The following is a 14912-nucleotide window of genomic DNA, read 5'->3' as shown; positions in this document are numbered from 1 at the left end:
TTTGTAGCACAGTTGAGCATTGTTTATCTTAAGATCAGGCAGTGGAAGTAGTGACTTGTCTCCTTGCAAACACACCCCTTTGTGGTTGAATTGTTGGTTGAGATTTATTCCTTTTGCTTTATGTTGATCCCATAACATTTTCCTTCCCTTAAAAAATCAATTTCATGTTGTTTGAGGTTAAGCAGTTCACCCATCTTTTCCTCTTGAATCCAGTTTTTGTCTTTATAGTCCCATATGTCACCTAAGTTTTAATCCCCTTTTTATATAGTTTATAGGCCAGATTGGCCTCTTGGTCTTCTATTGCTCCATGAAAGAAGCTGAACCAGATAGAATCTCTGGAACTCCAAGGGAATGTGAGATTGATTTGGGAAGAAGGCCTAAGGAGACTCTTGTATTTGAACCAGGCTTCCCAGATTCCTTTGGCTAGTTGAGAACAATTTTTGGTTTTTATATTTACAGGGCTTATTGCTACTGTTAGAGGATCAAGTCCCTTCCATTTGGAGCATATTGACACTTGGAAATGTTTGGTTGCGGCATGCAGAAGGTTTATCCAATCTTCCTCCTCTCTATTCAGGCTTCTTGCAATCCACTTAGCCGCTACCTTTTCAGCCAGGCTATGAAGACTAGGAAGACCTAGCCCTCCCAACTTTTTGGGTGTTGTACATATCTTCCAGGACACTTTAGGTATCTTGAAATTATCCCCATCCCCACTCCATAAGAAATTTCTGCCCAACCTCTCAAGTTGTTTCATCCCTGTCTTTGAGGGTTTCCAACATGCAAGAAAATATATTGTTAAAGGGATAAGAATGTGTTTCAGCACAAGCACTCTTCCTGCCATATTGAGCTGACAACCCTTCCATTTCTCAAATTTTTTGCTTATCTTATCTATCACCCAGTTCCACCTTTGCTTCATAGTCACATCAAAGCCCATAGGAATACCTAGCAACCTGAAAACTTTACTAGATTCTATTTCTTTGCAACCAGCTTCTATTAGCCACCTGGGAGAGGGACTTATCAAGGTTTTAATTCATGTCTTTTGAGGATTTATGACTGACCCTGAGGCTCTACAGAAAATTTGTAGGCATTGCCAAAATGCAACCAAGGAAACAGGATCATTGTTGACTGTGCTGTTTGTATCATCAGCAAACTGATTAAGTACCATATCCTTTTTATTTGGAAGTTTGATTCCTTGAATATTCCCTTTATCAACTCCATCTTGTATTAACCACCCTAGAGAGTCTGCAGCAATGGCAAACAGGAGTGGAGCCAGGGGGTAGCCTTGTCTACTGGATCTTCTAAGAAGAAAAGAGTTTGTCATTTGTCCATTGACTGCAATCCTTGTGGATGCATTGCCAAACAGGGTGCTAACAAATTTAATAAACCTCTTACCAAGTCCCATATCCTGAAGGGACTGTACTATGAAATCCCATTCTAACCTGTCATATGCCTTATCAAAATCAATTTTGAAGAAGACAAAATCCTGGTTTTCTTTCTGAGCATGCTCAATGCCTTCCCAAAGGGCAATGATAGCATCAAGTATAAATCTTCCTTTAATAAAACCTTTTTGTTCCTTTCTGATCCGCTTATCCAGATGGATTGATAATCTTCTAGCTAGAGTTTTTGCAAATACTTTATAAGCTGAGGTCAAGCAAGTAATGGGTCTCCAATTAGTTAGGCTTTCCTTCTCATCTCTTTTATGTATTAGTTTTACTACTCCTTCATTTATAACATGTGGCAAAGCCCCATACGTGAGAGACTCTCTCCAGACTTTTAGTAAAGGATGAATGAGGAAGTCTTTGAATTCTTTAAAGAATTCATTGGGCAGACCGTCAAGCCCTGGGTTCTTTCCATTTGCTAAAGAATCTATGGTGTCTTTGAGTTCAATTTCTGTGATGTCCCCCTCTAGGATGCTAGCTAAGCTAGAAGGTACTACCTTCTTCCTTACCCTTGCTATTTTGGCTTTAGCTGCAGTGTCATCCAATCTGCTCTCCCTAGGAGTACTAAACATTTTGGAGAAGAAGTCCTTGGCAATAAGGAGGTTCTCCCCATTGTTCTAGGCATAAGTTCCATCCTCTCTTCTAAGCAGGGGGATTGTGTCTTTGTCTTTTTTCTTTTTAAGGATCTGAAACATTTCTTTGGTGGGTCTGTTAGCCTTCCCAGCCCACCAATGCCTAGTAAAGAGTTGAATACTAGAGGCCTCTTTCTCTTCCGCTAACCTCAGTTCATGTTTAACCCTTAGTAGCTGAGGCTGAAGGTATGTTTCCCCTTGGTCAACCCTTATTTCAAGTGTTTGACATTCAGTATATTTTCTTCTCTACTAATCTTTGTACTTTTAACTTGCTGTAACTTGACCTCTTTAAGATATTGTTGGGTGTCTCTAATGGCTCTAGTCCAAGCTTGGGCAGGTGACCATTCTTGTTGAAAGGATAGGACCATATCATGCAAAGAGTGTCTCTTACATTCTGGTTCTTGAAAAGGCTAGGGTCTGTATGAAACCACCCAGCCTTAATGGTATGCCCAGAATTTGAGAGGACAAGCTGAATGGGTTTATGGTTTGACAACACAATATTATCTAGGACTTTGGACCTACAATTGATATATGAGGCCAGCAGCCCTGCTGAAACATAAAACCTGTCAAGCCTTTCCTTTCTTAAGTGACAGTCACTTTGATTGTTTCCCCAAGTGAACCCCAAATCCTGACTGACATCAGTAAGACCATGAAATGCTTTAGTAATTAACCATTTATCTTTTTCCTTACCTGAAATACTATGTCTTTTTTCCAAATACCTATCTTTGGAGGTTTCCACCATGTTGAAATCTCCAGCCAAAATGATGAGACAACTGATTACCTGTAAGGTATCCCAAACTCTAGCTCTCTCCCCATAGAGGAATTAGGTGCATAAATAGACACAATTGCAAACTCATCTTTATCCTTGAAGTGCACTGCAACCCAGTTAGCATTATCATCATGAGTGACTTTGAGCAATTTGTCATTCAGCTTTGATGAGATTCCTATGCAGGCTCCCCCTCTCCTATTTGTGTGTTTGGTTGAGAACCATATGTGTTCTCTTGATACTCTACACCCATCACTCTCACCTATTCAAATTTGCATTGGTTAGAGAGTTGCAAGTTGTTTGGGAGCTCTCTGGTGCTTCGACGCCTCTTGAACTTATAGTTCAAATAATAAATTAGTATAGATTTAATAATGAGAATGTTAAAAATCGGTAGCATTGCCAATGGCATCATGGTGTAGTGGTTTGTATGGGGATAGACTTACATGGGTGTGTGAACCCTGCTCATCGCATCCCCTAAAGCATAATAAAATATCCATTTGCTTTTAAGATTCACTAATATTAAATTAAATACATAGGGAAGATATTTTTAATGTGTTATTTTTCTTACCAGCACCCCGTAGCATGTGCCGTCCTGGGGAAGATGGGCCTTTATTTCATCATTGCTCTCAAGGTTACAAGCAAAATTGCACGCGAGGGAATGGCGGAGTCTGTTGCGAGCCCCCGACGTATGCTGTCGGTATCGAGGGAGAGGGCCTCCGTGTTTATTCTCGGGGAAGGGGAAGGCGATCGCAGTAAGCAAGGCGCCAAACCTGCTGAAGTCTATGGCTTCGTTGGTTCCATCTCCACCATCGTTGGCACAGGTAACCATTTTTACTTTATGCCTTGCACAATATTTCAGGTTGCCAGTCTTCGTCTTGCTCTAATGTAACGAAGTAATGCGCGTGGAATGAAGCGACATGTTACGCCTTTACTCTCCATGCGGGAGACTTTGGCAAGACCTGTGAGATCGAAGAAAGAAATCCAAACAAAACTTAGTGCAGGATAAACTACATCGTTTAGGCAACAAGCACGTTCATTGCCAAAACCAGCTAATAAGCTTAGTACCAATTCTGCCCGGCAGTACTCACATACATAACGAAGTAGTTTTAGTAGAAAGAAAAGATCTGTTACCATTTTGCTGTCGATACTGGAGGCTTTTGGTAAAACCTGTGAGATTGAAGTGGGGGCCACCCTCTTTAACTCTAGTATAAATAGGGTTATTGGCAATGCGTGATTGCAATTTTCAGGTAGTGAACAATACTCTGAATTGGGAGAAGAAGAATTAGTGATTTGGGAGAATTCTGGTTAGGTGTCTTGGTATTTTATCCTTCTTTCGGAGCCAACGGAAGCATCAAATTGGCGGTCTGAGTAGGAGAGAGGAAGCTATTGTTTTATGTATGTTTTTGTCTACAAGAGTTTTATCTTCTTAGGATGCAGAAATAAATTGTCAGGCTTCACCTCCATGAGTATTCTTCTACATCTTCTATTTCTTTAAACCCCTTCTCTTCCGTCTACTCCTCTCCGTGAATCTCCCTTCACCCTATTGTCTCTTATCCCCATGATAGACTTTCGACTCTAAACGTTGCGGCACCGCTTTAGAGTATGGTTGCAAGTAATGCTATTAAATGACGAGGCATTTCAGACTGACATTTTAGGGAAAGTGCAAGCCCCACTTGTTGAGGAGATTTATGATGGTCCGAAAGTTTTTTTTGAGATTCTCTTTCATTCTTTAGATGGTTGGGTACAGATAACACAACGTATTTCTTTGTTTTTGGATGGCTAGTGGGTTCATACTGTTCCATTCCTCCATGGGAATTGTAGGTTATTCTTAGGCAAGCATGTCGACTTGGGTAGAAGTGGTTGATTTCCCTTCTTACCTTTGGTGTCTTCTTCTGCTTATATTGAGATTGCTTGGTCAAGTCTTGGTGGAGCTCTGGTTGGCCTCGTGGAACAGGAACAAAGCTTGCATGCTTTGGGATATGGGAAAACCTCAGCCTAATAAAATTCACTTTGAGGCACCAAGATTGCATATGTTAGTTTTTGAGTTAAAATGGGAAACTTTTGCAGGACATTGTTTTAAATGTGGTTGGTTGGGCCATTTTGTCTTTGAATGTGATTATGCTCCAGAAGTCTTACAACATGGTTTGGATCTTGAGATGGATACGTGGGAGAGTGAACCCCAAGTTGTGTTGAATAATCTGTTTCTTCCCTCGCACTTCCTGGTTTGCACGGATTTGCTAATACAAATTTTCTTTAGGTTGGGCTTGTTGGTGAGTTGTGCCCTACCGGTTAGGGTCAGGTGTCTAATGATGCTCCTATTAGCAGTCATGTTTGTCATGCCTTGTCATCTCTTGCTTGTGAGCCTCAGTCTGAGTCAGACAAGGACTTTTGGAGTTGTGATAGGGTTTTCATGTGTTTTGATGGGGGGAGGCTACTCATTCTAGAGTGGCTATCTAGGTGCATTTCTTTTGTTTGTCAGGTTCGTGTATTTTCCATGGGCAATTTCTGCATTTCCCAGGCTGTCCACATGTGTCGGACACTGTCCTTGCCAGTCGGATTTTTTGGTGGCCATCTAGAAGTTTCTAGGCATTTATTATGCCGTGACCAGCCAGCATTAAATATTGGTCGGCTAGTATTTATGGCATTTATTGCAGTAGGTCGGCTAGTTTAGGGCATTTATGGATGTTTATAGCCTGCCCAACCCACACTTGGCAAATCATCTCATTTAGTTTTCTTTCTCTTGAGTAGATGCATACTCTGACTCCGTCATCTTCCTCTGTCTCTGATGTTGCCATCATCATTAACCTGATCTTGTTCCCTCACTGATGTTGTGGGCTGCGTGCAGGGGCTGATCAGTCATGATGTATTCAACATTTGTTCCTTATTTAGTACAGGTTTCTTTTATTCTTCTCTTGCATATTCTCTTTCTCTTCCTCTATGTTTGAGTTTCTTCTTCCATTGGGTACTCTCACAGCTCCTTGGGGTTTTTAGGATGGAGAGCTTTCTCATAGGCAAGGGTTACTGGGACTTGGTTACAAGTGTGGAAGCTGAGCCTGAACTCCCCAACAGGAATGCAACTCTTGATCAACTTAGGGCACATCGGGCATGGATTGAGAGAGCTCGTAAGGTATTGCATTGGCTATCCATGGTTATGCAAATAATGAATTGTAGCTTACCGAAGGATGCATGGGAAATTTTCGATGAGATACTATGGTATTACCATTAGTGCCAGAAAAATATAGCTGAAGCAAAAGTTTAACACAATGGATAGGAAAGGATGGTCCACCATTCAGAACTATGTGACTGAGATCAAGACTATTGCAGATCGTGTAGCATCCATAAGGATTGAGGTGGATAATGAGGATTTGGTGGCTGTGACCCTGAATGGTCTAGGGCTTGAATACAAGTCCTTCGATATGTCCATTTTAGTCAGGGATAGATTGATGCATTCATGTCACTAAAGCTTTTGGACTAAAGTGTTTGGGTAAGCTATCATCTCAGAAGTGTTCTTTAAGTTATCATCTCTGTCACATAGTTGTAAGTCTGAAAGTGGTAATGAAGTGGTAGGTAAGTCTGCATGCAAAGGGGAAAGACTATCACAACCTTAGTGGAAATGGGTACAGGGTGCTCAACTTAAGTGGGGAGTCCTAAAGTCAAACCCTGTGTATAAAGAGTGGGAAACTTGATGGAAAGCTCATTCTAGTGTATACCAACTTATGCTCAAGCTCTCTCGTGCTCTTGGTTATTGTATTAAAAGATGAGAAACCTAAAATATATGATCCACTTCTACATTTTTGTTTTACCAATTACTTTAAGTACCTAGATAATTCATTTCGAATTACTTACTTGCATTTTCACTTAATTTACAAGTATTAGTTTATGGCCATGACCTTTTTTTACATCATCTTGGTAGCAAATGGCTAAGTTTGGGCTGAATTCTACACTTAGTCATGAGTTATCTAGGCTTAATCTAGAATTTTTGAAATCTAATTATATAAAGTATTCAATCAGTCAACCTTATACTGCATGTGTGTTTAGGATTTTGCCACATATCTCTAAATGGGGACAAAGTTATGCTTATCAAAAAGTATGTTGCAAAGATGAATTTTGGCCAAGACCCAATGAGATGAGAAGGAAGAAGAATGAATGTTCAGGGGGCGGGGGGTCTAAGTGAAGGGTTAGTGCCCCCTCTACTCATATGACTCTTTACTTTTTTAGATAATATTTAACTAAATAAAATTAAACTTAACCCCTAACATAAGTCAAAATTGTATGCTATTTTTATTGCAAGGACTTCCTCTCTTTTCAAATGTTGTCATGTCACTCATTGTCTCCAAGGGGCTGAAATATTACAAGACCTCTATTTTTTCCTAGATTTCATGTGTGTCTATGGGATGTGTCTATCAATGTCCAGGATAATTTTACTTGATCTTCCAATGCATGTCAGGAGTTTTAAAGTCAGTTCTTCACAAGTGAGTTGGGATCAAATGGGTCATGTACCCCGTGCTAGTGGTGGACATCCAAGTGGCCAATTCAAGTTTCCAAGAGCAAACTTTAAAGAGCAATGATGTGTCTAGGGTCTCCAAGAGCAACACCATCAATTGGGGCGAATAAGGGGGCTACAAACAAGTGCCTTTAGCTTTAGGGAAATCACACAACAAATTCGAGCTTTTGTCATGCTTTTTGTGTAACTAAAAACTCAAGGAAGAAAAGGTGAAAGCATGGAAGAACTTCTATATGTGTGTGGATGCATGTAAGCTTCAAATCTGGGTGAGATCTAGGATTGTGTGTTACTACTTCCATGTAGAGATTTGCAAGGCTAAAGTGTTGAACTAAGAGTTTACGGAGGATCTTACCTTGATTCGGGTGCTATTTGGACAGATTTGGATCTCTTTTCCTACACTTGTAAGTGAAAGAGTATAGGGATTTTATGCTGAATATACAAGGATTTTAAAGGTTTTGCTTAGGTAATGCACTCTTCTTTGGGCTGATTTGATTCAAGTGTGTTTTTGCGCTATATTGCGGTTGTTTTAGGCTCTACATGCATTGTATATGCACCCATTGATGCATTCCTATCACTAAAGCTTTTGGACTAAAGTGTTTGGGTCTAAGCTATCATCTCAGAAGTGTTCTTTGGCTAAGCTATCATCTTTCTCACACGGTTGTAAGTCTGAAAGTGGTAGTGAAGTAGTAGTAAGTCAACATGCAAAAGGGAAAGTATGTCACAACATTAGTGGAAATGGGTAAATCATGTCAAACTTAAGTGGGGAGACCTAAAGTCAAACCCTATGTATAAAAAGTGGAAATTTTAATGGAAAGTTTTTTCTAGTGTATACCAACTTATGCTCAAGCTTTCTCTTGCTCTTGGTTATTGTATTAAAAGATGAGAACCCTAAAATATAAGCTCCACTTCTACATTTCTGTTTTACCAATTACTTTAAGTACCTAGATAATTCATTTCAAAATGCTTACTTGATTTTTCACTTGTTTTATAGGTATTAGTTTATCGTGATGACTGTTTACATCGTCTTGGTAATAAATGGCTAAGTTTGGGCCGAATTCTACACTTGGCCATGAGTTATCTAGGCTTAACCTAGAATTTTTGAAATTTAATTATACAAAGTATTCAATCAGTCCAACTTAGACCTTTCAATGGAGGGGTAAAGGATTCTACTCTAAACCTCAATCTTAATCGTATCGTGTGCTTGCTATTGTAGTGGTTGGTAAAGATGCCTTGGATTCCACTTTGAGGTTTGATGCATGTGGTAGGTTGTCTTCCTCTGGGATGTATTCCATGCTGAGCAACATCAATTTCCCCCCTGTGTATTGATTGTCGGATTGTAGAGGACGGATTTTGTAGATGTGATTTGTAGTGAAATGCAGAGATTTCAGGCCGCTATATCGGTGGATGCAAAAGGGAAAGTGGTGATTCATCACTCAATAAAAATTTCCCTCTTTGTTCATCATGTAACTTGCTTTATGGAATGTCAAAGGGGTTTTGTCGGCCGGCAAGTAGTATAGGTTGTGAAGGAGTGTTTTTGCTAGTAATCGGGACGCTTTTTGTGTAGTGGAGCATAAGTAGCATTTGTTGGCTAGTTCCAACTATGTTTATAAGGACTTCATGGCATCCTTTAGTGGTCGGGTCCCTTGTAAATCTAGAGTTATGTTGGTTGTTCGGTCTTCGCTATGTATCTAACACAACCTAAGACTGTGGTCAGCTTAGGGATGACTTGTAGTCCCTTTCCATGGCTCGTAAGGGGTTTGCTATGGGTGATTTTAATGCCTGTGTATCTATGGAAGAGGCAACCTTCACCTCACTTTGTGATGGATGGCCCTGAGTGTCAAGCATGGGATGCTATGGCCACCTTTGCTTTGAAACGGGATATGTGGTTGTGGTTATACCCTTATGAGTTGGTTTGACGTACCGATGTCTTCAGCATTTGGAAACTTGGGCCTAATTGAATAGACCATACATTTGCCAAGGTGGGTCCTTCCTTTCAGCAGAGATTGACATGTGGGTGAAGAGGCATCACATCCTTTCGGATCACTACCCCTAGGTTTTGGAAATGACTCATTGGGCAGCGCATGCCTTTAAGGCTCTTCTTGTCCGCTTGCCTTTGGGTTTCAATTAGTCCTTTCTATTGAATGATTAGTTTTATGGATACATGTAGCAGTTGATCGTTCAATTTAGCATGCAGTACTATCTTGGGGTATTGATGCATAGCCTGTTTTTAGGGATAATGCATGTGCCTTGTCTTGAGAGTATGGTATGCAACACACCTTTGTTTTTCATGCTGAATTGTAGTATTGGCACTCTTTGTTGGGACATTTGCTCTGAATGCAATAGGTTGGGGACAATTTTGATGACTTAGCCACGTGTTCTGAATGGCTGAAATATAGAGTTCAAGCTCTAGAAGAGGAAGAATATGCTAAGTTCAAATTGCTGGCTTGTTTGCATGCTTTGCTTGATAATAATTGTCAAACTCATCACCTTTTTGCTCGTCTATGTTAGAAATATGCTTGGGAGAATATCATGCAATAGATAAAAGAACATATATATATCTCTCTTTGTTGTCTCCTCGCCACCTTGTTGAGAAACTACATCATTACGTATAGTTTCCCTTCTTCATTTCCATTTTTGGTTTCAGTTTCTAGCCCTAAAATGGCCTTTCTAGGGTCTTCCAAGAGTGTTGGAGCGCCATTTGAGAGACTTTAGTGGGCAAGACTCAAGACCATTCGTGCCTATATACACGGCATCTCCCATTCATTCTTCACTTATACCTCACCACACCTAGTCACTTCTTTTGAGACATTCGTCTCTCCTCTCCTCTCTCCTTCCACCATTTCCATATGCTATTGCTAGGAATTAGTCATCTCCTTCCCAGATACGTGTTTATGGTAGTAGTGGCTTTCTCCTCAGCTGGCGACCACCCTACACAGTGGATGGAAGCACTCCTCCTGGTGTTGGCTTTTGACAGCTGTTGGTGACAATTTCTTCTCCTCTAGGCAGCTTCATCAGTTTGCGTTTGGCTATCAAGGCGGCTTCTCCATCACCAGTGACAAATTACCAACTCTTGCACCTTGCGTTTGGCTTTTAGGAGGCTCTACCCATTTGGATTTGTTGCATGTGGGATCTCCTTCACTGACCTTTCCCTCCACCAGGCGTCAACATCAGAGGTTGCTACATTTGTGTTCTCAACTTCTAACTCTTCCTTCACCTCCAGTGTCACTCCCCAACAATTGGCGTTAGTCTTTAGGCTTGTATTTGTAGATTCAGAGGCTCCTCACCCTTTGGTGGCAGTCTCCCTACTCCGGGCATCACTAGTCAGCATCCCTACATTTTGGATTCAGAGGCTCCTCTTCGACAGCAATCTCCCTGCTCGAGGCGACACCTCATCATCCTTGTGTTTGTAGATGTAGAGGCTTCTTCGGTAGTCTTCTTGCTCCAGGGCATCTTGCATGCTATGGTGCCCTTGTATTAGATTCACTTCATTATTTCGTTCACTCATCATTTTGTTCATCTGAGTTTCTCTTCCCTTCTCAATGTTTGCCGTACATGCTTTGTGTTTCTCCCTACAAACCTTACTGTCTCTTTGGTTGCTCAGCCACTTCTTGACATAGTATTAGAGCAAGAAGCGCTCAGTGAGCTATGAAGATCCTTTGCATCAGTGAAGGCAAAGACAAGTTGCAGGTTCAGCATCAACATCTAATTATCACTCTACTTCCGCTGCATCACTGGGAGATATCCTTCTTCTCTCTCCCACCCTCCCCTTTTACAGGTTGCCACTTTGGTATCATGGTGTCTCCATCGACAAATTGCCCATCTCTTGGGTGCCCCTATTGCAGCAAGAATGGTCGCACCCCCAAAGATTGTCGACATCGACCTCTGCTCCCTACCTCACCTAAGCATATGTTTCTTCCACCAAGCCCTCCTTGTGCTACCTCTCCTTTTTGGGCCATAGAGATTGTTTTGTATCGGCTCTCAGCTTACTATGCTCAAGGCAATAAGCTGCATCCGATGCGCACTAAGTCCTCACAAGTAGATGGAGGCTTTAAGACCTCACGAGGTGATAGGTTCTCCTAGCGACCACCACACTGCATGGAGGTTTTGCCCCACCCATTTTCAAGTTCAGTGGCTACCACAACCCACATCTCCTCCACAATCCACTACATTGAACGTCCGCGACTATTCCCCACTGTTGGCTCACCTTGAGCCTCCTCCTATCCCACCCTCTTCTACTCACGTTTGGGAAGACACCTTTGGGTGCTCTTTGCTTCTACTCCTTCTAAGCTCGACTTAGCACGAGTGGCGGTACTTTCTTTGTCATCAAACACCTCGGGGTCCGTGATCCATGAGTTGGAGTCCCTCTCTCTCTCAAAGGGGGATATCGAGGTGGATTCTTTTCCTTTGCCCTTGGAGGGGGGATCTCTTTCTTCTTCGGCTTCAGAGGGGGCTCCTCCTCCTCCTCTAGTTTGAAGGGGGACCCGACTACTCTTGCCGTTCTTTCCCCATCCCCATTTACCTTGGAGGAGTGGCCCTCTTTTGCGTAGTTCTTTCCTCTCCTTCTAGCCAATCTCTAATAGATCTATCTTTGATCTGAGCCCTTGGATTTTTAGTAGCGACTTTATGACTAGGCCTTCGTCTTCCTTCCAACATGGTGTAATGGAGCTAGTGGCTTCTCAATTGAGGTTGTGTTCCAGGTTCTATTGCTCATGAGGTCTCTTGATTATCTTTACAAGTCTCCTTTCAGGTGGCATTCTTGGATTATAGGGTGGATCTTCTTCTCTTCACCTCTACTACTTTTTGTTCTCCTTTTTGAGCTTGAGAGGTGGTGTTGAGAAACCACCTCTTTACGTACAAATTTTCTTCTTCATTCCCATTTTTGGTTTTTGTTTCCAGCCCCAAAAAAGGCTTTCCAGGGTCTTTCGAGAGTGTCGGAGTGTCGTTCGAGAGACTTCAGTGGGCGAGACTCGAGACCGTTCGTGCCTACATATAGAATACCTTCCATTTATTCTTCACTTGTACCTCACCACACTCACTCATTTGTTCTGAGACTTTCGTCTCTTGTCTCTCTTCTCTCCTTCCACCATCTCCATCTGTTGTTGCCAGGTGTTAGTCATCTCCTTTCTAGTGTGGGCACACTTGTGCGAACTGCAAATGACGGCTAGTGCATTATGGTAGCAGTGGCTTCCTCCTTAGCTGGTGATCTCTCTACTTAGTGGGCAACACTCTTGGCATTGGCTTCTGAGAGTTGGTGACAACGGTGGTGGCTTCATTAGTTTGCGTTTGGCTATATGGGAGGCTCCTCCATCATTTGGTGACGGATTACCAGCTCCTACACTCTGCGTTTGGCAGATAGGAGGCTTCACCTATTTGCATTTGTTGCATCTGGGATCTCCTTCACTACTAGCAACCTTCCTCTCCACTAGGCGTTAGCATCAGAGGCTGCTACATTTGCGTTTTCGGCTTTTGGCTCTTCCTTCACCTTTGGTGTCACTCCCTAGCAGTTGGTGTTAGTCTTCAAGCTTGTGTTTGGAGATGCAAAGGCTCCTCACCCTTCGATGGCAATCTCCCTACTCTAGACATCACCAATCATCATCCCTGCATTGTGGATTCAGAGGCTTCTCTTTGATGCTAGTCTCCCTGCTCCAGGCAACACCTCATCATCCTTCTATTTGTAGACTTAGAGGTCTCTTCGGTAGTCTTCCTGCATCAAGGCATCTTTCTTGCTATGGCACCCTTGTATTAGATTCATTTCATTATTTCATTCATTCATCATCTTGTTCATCTCAGTTTCTCTTCCCTTCTTAGTATTTGCTATACACTGTGTGTTTCTCCTTGCAAACCCTACTCTCTTAGGTTGCTCTATCATTTCTTGATAGATAGACTTATCAATCACCAATGCGAGTAACAAAACAAAAAGAGAGTATAACAATGGATTGAGCACAGTCAATAGACAGTTGAGTGACCGGATCAAAAAGCTTGAGCTCAAAATGAGGCCCAAGACAAAGAAATCAAATCATTGACGCAGCAGCTGGTGGGAATACAACTTCCTAGATTAGAAGAGGGAGAAATCCAACCAAACATGGCCAAGGAGATCACCTATTAAGGAGGAGATGCAGTAACTCTAGAAGAAGGAAGAGAAGATGACCAAGGAAGCCCTCTCTTGGGTTGAGATGCTCAGTAAGACATAGAGACATGTGGAGGAAGTGGAACAATGGATCCAAGTGGCCAAGAAAGGGAAACAACTAGCATACACATCACCTAGAGCCATTATCAATGCCACATTGGAGGAGGAGCAAAGATAGAAAGTGAGAGCATTGCACAATTGTGTAACGGGGCTGAAAATGCATGAAAAGGTGGAAGAAGATACCAGGAGTTGTATGCATTGATGAACATCAAGAAAGACTTGCACATAGCTTGGAGAGTTTGTAAGAAAGCATCGAAGGGGAGAGCTCAAAAGAGCGTGCTCTCATTCTCCGCTTTCCAACCATGGAAGCTAGGAGAGAGACTTCCTTGCTTAGTGTTGCACATTGAAAGGTACCGGAGTGTTCTTGAGTGATGATCTCATGACAACCCAAATAGCCCACATGAGGGAGTGCAGCTAAGGAGGAAGGCAAACTAGCCTTTTATAGAGGAGGAAGAGTGGTGGTGATCATGGAGAGATGCACCAAACGAAAATGCGAGATTTGTGGGACCAGCCTTGCGGTAGCAGCTTGGAACTATAATAGAGCTCTACATCTAGATGTGGGTTCATTTGAAGAGACATTGAAAGGGAGAGATGTAGTTTTTTACTCAGAGACACATCAAGGACCATGTAGTACACTCATAGGTGAGAGAATATAGATGGGAGTCAACATATAGGAAGGAGACATGCATAGACTAGGGTAGCAAGGGATTAGGAGGAGTGGCAGTGCTTTTAGGGTGGAATTCCAGCAGACGATCGAGGTGGTTTGTAGAGATGAACAAGCTAGATATATGTGGGTGAGAGTACAAGGTGTGGAGTGCAGTTTTACGTTGCCATATGTAATTTCCCCCCATAACAACTTGGTACGCCCCACTCAAGGGGCAATCACCATACGTAGTTTTGGATGAGGACATTTTGGGAGTTTTTGAGGGAGGGAGATGTCATCCTACTATGTGACCTTAATGCTAGAATGGCCTCCCATTAGGTGTCTTTGTTTGACATGTCTGAGGAGATGGTACATGAACAGGATGTAGTAGAGTTACATATGGAGAGAACATCTCAGGACATGGGAGAAGTCACAAAGTATGGGAGATATCTTGTGGAGATGGGTACAACACATGGACTAGCCATCCTTAATAGCCTAGCTAGATACCCCTTATTATGATCCTTCACATGTTACCCCCACTGACATGGTGCTAGGATGGTAGATTATGTGCTTGCTCAACTGATGCTTATACCTTATATCCAAGATCTCTCAATCTCACCATGCCTCCTTAGAGAAGCAGTAGACCATGCTTATCTATCCTGCATTATGGATCTCCAATTCACTAATGTGCAGACACGGCACACAACTAACCAATATTCGAGGTACTTCTCCAGAGAGACATGT

At 42.1% G+C, this 14912-nt stretch overlaps 1 protein-coding gene across 1 annotated transcript in view; it reads left to right on the top strand.

Annotated features, from left to right (window-relative positions):
- The first annotated feature begins 3402 nt into the window (after positions 1 to 3402).
- LOC148030696 (phosphatidylinositol N-acetylglucosaminyltransferase subunit P-like) overlaps positions 3403 to 14912 on the top strand; it is a 47594-nt gene continuing 36084 nt past the window's right edge. Inside the window, exon 1 of the mRNA XM_087687043.1 lies at positions 3403 to 3655. Coding sequence (XP_087543169.1) covers positions 3436 to 3655 — 220 coding nt within the window. The 5' untranslated portion in view covers positions 3403 to 3435. The remainder of the gene's footprint in view (positions 3656 to 14912) is intronic.

Source organism: Lygodium microphyllum, chromosome 10 (assembly GCF_053477565.2).
Source record: "Lygodium microphyllum isolate KBCC chromosome 10, Lygodium_microphyllum_v1.1.10, whole genome shotgun sequence".
In the NCBI taxonomy this organism is placed as follows: domain Eukaryota; kingdom Viridiplantae; phylum Streptophyta; class Polypodiopsida; order Schizaeales; family Lygodiaceae; genus Lygodium; species Lygodium microphyllum.
Note: the sequence above shows the minus strand (reverse complement) of the source record. Positions and strands in the feature narration are given on the sequence as shown.